The 5,135-nt window shown below is 42.4% G+C and overlaps 1 protein-coding gene across 3 annotated transcripts in view; it reads right to left on the bottom strand.

Moving 5' to 3' along the window:
• Nucleotides 1-852: 852 nt before the first annotated feature.
• Nucleotides 853-5,135, bottom strand: part of MTCH2 (mitochondrial carrier 2) — a 27,652-nt gene continuing 23,369 nt past the window's right edge. For all 3 annotated transcript variants that reach the window (XM_017529169.2, XM_017529170.2, XM_017529171.2), the window contains one exon: nt 853-2,434. In XM_017529169.2, coding sequence (XP_017384658.1) covers nt 2,348-2,434 — 87 coding nt within the window. In that variant the 3' untranslated portion in view covers nt 853-2,347. The remainder of the gene's footprint in view (nt 2,435-5,135) is intronic.

The following is a 5,135-nucleotide window of genomic DNA, read 5'->3' as shown; positions in this document are numbered from 1 at the left end:
CACCAAGGAAAACCAGTTTCACAAGTGGCTTACCAGAGAACCCCTTAGTTTTTTGTTTTTTGTTAGAGACAGAGTCTCTATCACCCAGTGCCACAATCTTGGTTCACTGCAACCTCCACCTCCTAGGTTCAAGCATTTCTCCTGCCTCAGCCTCCTGAAGAGCTGGAACTCCAGATGAATGCCTATGACTGGCTAATTTTTTTTATATTTTAGTAGAGATGGGGTTTTACCATGTTGGTCAGGCTGATCTTGAACTCCTAGCCTCAAATGATCCACCTGTTAGCCTCCCAAAGTGTTAGGATTACAGGTGTGGGCCACCACTCCAGGCCTAAATTCATATTATTTACTGAGTTCATTATTTCTTGTGTTTCTTTTTCTTGAGATGGAGTTTTGCTCTTGTTCCCTCAGCTGGAGACAGCAGCACAATCTCAGTTCAACGCAACCTCTGCCTCCCCAGTCAAGCGATTCTCCTGCCTCAGCCTCCCGAGTAGCTGGGATTACAGGTATGAGCCGCCTCGCCTGGCTCTTGCATGTGTTTCTTAATAGCACCTACCTGCATTTCCTAACCCCTGAATATCTTTAGACTTTTATGTTAATAGCTTATAGTAAGATATTACGGAAGATCATAGGTATAGGATTCTGAATGGACCTTGGATGCAGCAAGACTGGAACAGCTGCACTAGTATTTTGAGTAATCCCAGGCCTTTGGAGAAATTTCTCAGCCTCCCAACTTGCACAGGCAATACTGAGGCCTTGGCGTCCTCTGGTGGTAGACTGGTTCAGAGTCAGACAAGCTTCTCAACTATGAATAGGCAAGCGTGACAGTGCACAGAAGCCACAGGATAAACATGGCACATTTTCCCAGATCATATTTACTTAAAGATTTTTTGGGAGAAAAAAATAGGCAGCAAACATTTTTATATTAAAACAAATGCAGATAGTAATATTGAATAGTATATAAAATTGACATTACTTTTGAAACAAAGGAAAAGACATCAAAGACATTTTAAGCTGAGCTCCTCATGAGCTTCCTAAACCCCAGGAGAGGGAAAAGACCCCTGCATTCTCATTCTGTCTAATATTATCAGTGCTGCTGTTTTGACAGAGAAGTCTCAGAAGCACCAAATTAAGTGCTTACTCATTTGGCAATGTCCCGGTGAGTTATTAAGTAAGTGAAACCACAGGTTTTCTCGTTTTAGAGCATTTTAACCTGCTTTTTAAAAGGCCTGAGTAAATAGAAGCTTTATGCTTGAGTTGAATTTATTTCCTCCTAAAGTGATTTTTTCTCCTATAAATGTTAACATGCTTAACTGAGGGTATGGCATGTGAGGCAGTCAGTGTCCTAAGACTCATGTGGACTTGGGTTGGCGTTACCAGACATGGAGTTACAAATCTACTTTCCAACATGGTGGTTGGTCATCAGAAATGCAAAAGTACTCACCTTCGGCAATAATAACAAAAAGGAAACAAAACAAAAAATGGAAGAACATTAAGATTATATACAATTAGAACCATATGGTATAATTTAAGGACTGGCAAATACTTGGCTCTTAGAGAAGGGGGCTACTCCTTCAGTATCTGCTTTTCGTATTTTATGTGAAAACAAGAATTTCCTTTGGGGGAAAAAAGTGCCATTATACTTTCTTTCCAAATCTTGCTTATTTTCTGTAATTGTCCTTTTCCTTGTTGTTGCTGACCTTTATCTTATTTTTTTTTCAGGCAGCCTCTTCAGCTAGGGTAGGCTCAGAGGCTCCCTGTCGGTGACATTTTATTACTGGGGCAGATCCTCACACAGACTTTCTAGGGCAACATAGCAACATATGTCCTTTTCTTGAAGTATGAGAGACAAGGTCAATGAAGTGTGCTTAGAAGCACAACAGGAGGCAGATTCTGGTGCATGCTACTGACTTTCTAGGGTCTACCCAAGAAAAGGTCATTCATAACCTCCCATATAGTTTAACTTAGTGTTTTTGTTAAGTTTTAAAGAATTATTTCTTATTCTTGGAATTCTACTCTTCATTTTACAAAGCCTTAAATTGAGACTCAAAAATCACATGACAAAGTGTCTATACCTTCAGGAAAATACAGCTTTTTTTCCCCTTCTGGTTAAGTAAAATAAGAATCTGGAGCAAAAATATCCCATTTCAGAATAACTAAAAGGGGAGTATCAGTGGTAAGTTATGTGTGCTGGAAAAAAGAACAAAAAAGGCAGACACCAAACACCTCCATTTTCCCAAGATTAAATGATTATTAAAAAAGCGCGCCACACTGTATAGAAATCAGCATTCTCTCCCATAATTCTGTGCATCTGGGACTATAGAAATGTCACTGTCCCTGCCCCACATCTTCAAATTAACATTTTCAGGTCACAACAATAAGTCTTCCCAAAGGGGACCTTCCGGAAAAACAAGCTATTTCCTCGGCTCATATTCCCCTGGAAAACAAAAAAAAACACAAATAATGTCTAGCGAGAAGATGAGATCAGCCAATCCAAATCAGCACTGGAAGGCATGACTTAAATGACCAGGACAAAACTGGGACTATCACTACAGAACAAGGATTTGTATTCTCTGAAAGGCTGAGCTGCTATGGAACTAACTACAGTTTCTTCTCATTAATAGGTTCTTTCGCTGGGCAGACAGAATGCCCAGATTGGATTCCAGCTTTGTCACTGTCATTGGGTTATCAAATGAGTCACTTAGAACAGTGCCTACCATTCAGTAAGTGCTAGCTTTCATTTACTTCTTTTTCTTTTTTGAGATGGTGTCTCGCTCTGTTGCCCAGGCTGGAGTATGGCAGTGCAATCTCGGCTCACTGCAACTCTACCTCCCAGGTTCAAGCGATTCTTCTGCCTCAGCCTCCCAAGTAGTGGGGACTACAGGCATGTACCACCATGCCCAACTAAGTTTTGTATTTTTAGTAGAAGCGGGTTTCACCATATTGGCCAGGCTGGTCTCAAACTCCTGACTTCATGTGATCCGCCCACCTTGGCCTCCCAAAGCGCTGGGATTACCGGTGTGATCCACCATGGCTGGCCTATTTATTTCTTTTTATTTATTTATTTTTCTTGAGACGAAGTTTCGCTCTTGTTGCCCAGGCTGGAGTGCAATGGCATGATCTCAGCTCACCGCAACTTCTACCTCCTGAGTTCAAGAGATTCTCCTGCCTCAGCTTCCTGAGTAGCTGGGACTATAGGCATTCACCACCACACCTGGCTAATTTTTGTATTTTTAGTAGAGACAGGGTTTCTCCATGTTGGTCAGACTGGTCTCAAACGCCTGACCTCAGGTGATCTACCTGCCTCAGCCTCCCAAAGTGCTCAGATTACAGGCGTGAGCCACCGCACACAGCCTGGCCTATTTATTTCTTAATGAAATGGGATCATGTTTCAAAGGACTACTTATAAAATCTTATAATCAAAGTGATAACAACCTGGACAACATAGCAAGACCCCATCTCTCCAAGAAATTAAAAAATTAAAAGCCAGGTGCTATGGCTTATACCTGTAATCCCAGCACTTTCAGATACCAAGGCAGGAGGATCACTTGAGCTCAGGAATTTGAGACCAGCCTGCACAACATGGTGAAACCCTGTTGCTACAACAAATTGGCCAGGCACAGTGGCTCATGCCTATAATCCCAGCACTTTGGGAGGCTGAGGCAGGCGGACCATCTGAGGTCAGGAGTTCGAGACTAGCCTGACTAACAAGGTGAAACCTGGTCTCTACTAAAAATACAAAATTAGCCAGGTGTAGAGGTGGGTGCCTGTAATCCCAGCTACTCCGGAGGCTGAGGCAGGAGAATCGCTTGAACCGGGAGGCGGAGGTTGCAGTGAGCCGAGATCGCACCATTGCACTCCATCCTGGGTGACAGAGCAAGACTCCGTCTCAAAAACAAAAACCAAAACCAAAAAACCCCCCAAAATTAGCTGAGCTTGGTGTTGTGTGCCTGTAGTCCCAGCTACCTGGGAAGCTGAGGTGGGAACATCACTGGAGCCAGAGATTTCAGCTGGGAGGCAGACGTTGCAGTGAGCCAAGATCATGCCATTGTACTCCAGCCTTGTGACAAAGCGAAACACTTAAAAAAAAAAAAAAAAAAAAAAAAAAAAAAAAAAAAAAAAAAAAAAAAAAAGAAAAGAAAAAAAGAACGGGGGTGGTGGCAGCATGCCTGTAGTCCTAGCTACTTGGGAGTCTGAGATAGGAGGACTGCTTTAGCCCAGAAGTTTGAGGCTGTAGTGAGTTGTGATGGCACCACTACACACCAGCCTGGGTGACAGAGCTTGTCTCTATAAAATAAAAAAGTAAATAAAAATAAAGTAATAATGTTGTGTGTGCAACTGAGTACACTCTGGAGTATAAATCCCAGTCTTCCCAAATATACACCATGTGACCTTGGGCTATGTAATTTGCACTAAACTGCTCTAGGCCCCAGTTTCCTCATATGTAAAATGGGTGATTCAGAATGACACCTATCCTCACACAGCTGTTCTGAGATTATATGAGCTGATGTAAGAAAAGCTCTTAGCACCATATCTGGTATACAGTAAATGCCAAATCAAGATTTGCCGTTGTTGTAAGCACCTACGGGAACAACTGTTCCTAGGGAAAGTGTGTCTGACATCCTAATCCATTCTCTATCTGCTTTCTTCCTGTAACAGGGGGTTAGTAAGAAAAGGAAGGAAAGAAAGGCTATTTTTTTTCCATTTAAACAGGGACCACACAGGGAGACTGTCCAACAGAGGGTAAAATAGAGGTTAGAACTCAGAATGAAACGTACAATGTTCATGGTAGGTCCATACTGAAATCATTCAAGTATTCTAGCTTGGATTCACAGAGGGGCTTTGTGGGCACACTGAGCAAGAGCAACTACAAACAACACTCAGGCCCTTTCATTCAGATTTCAAAGGCTTTTTTTTAATACATCACTAATGCTATAAAATAATGCAACAAAGAGCTTCTTTATAAACTTTCTTCTGCAGTCTTTTAAAAAGTGGATCCCCCTTTAAAAACAGCTTTAGCCGGGCGCGGTGGCTCAAGCCTGTAATCCCAGCACTTTGGGAGGCCGAGGCGGGTGGATCACGAGGTCAAGAGATCGAGACCATCCTGGTCAACATGGTGAAACCCCGTCTCTACCAAA

The sequence above is a fragment of the Cebus imitator genome, unplaced genomic scaffold, assembly GCF_001604975.1.
Source record: "Cebus imitator isolate Cc_AM_T3 unplaced genomic scaffold, Cebus_imitator-1.0 Scaffold58, whole genome shotgun sequence".
NCBI classification, from domain to species: domain Eukaryota; kingdom Metazoa; phylum Chordata; class Mammalia; order Primates; family Cebidae; genus Cebus; species Cebus imitator.
Note: the sequence above shows the minus strand (reverse complement) of the source record. Positions and strands in the feature narration are given on the sequence as shown.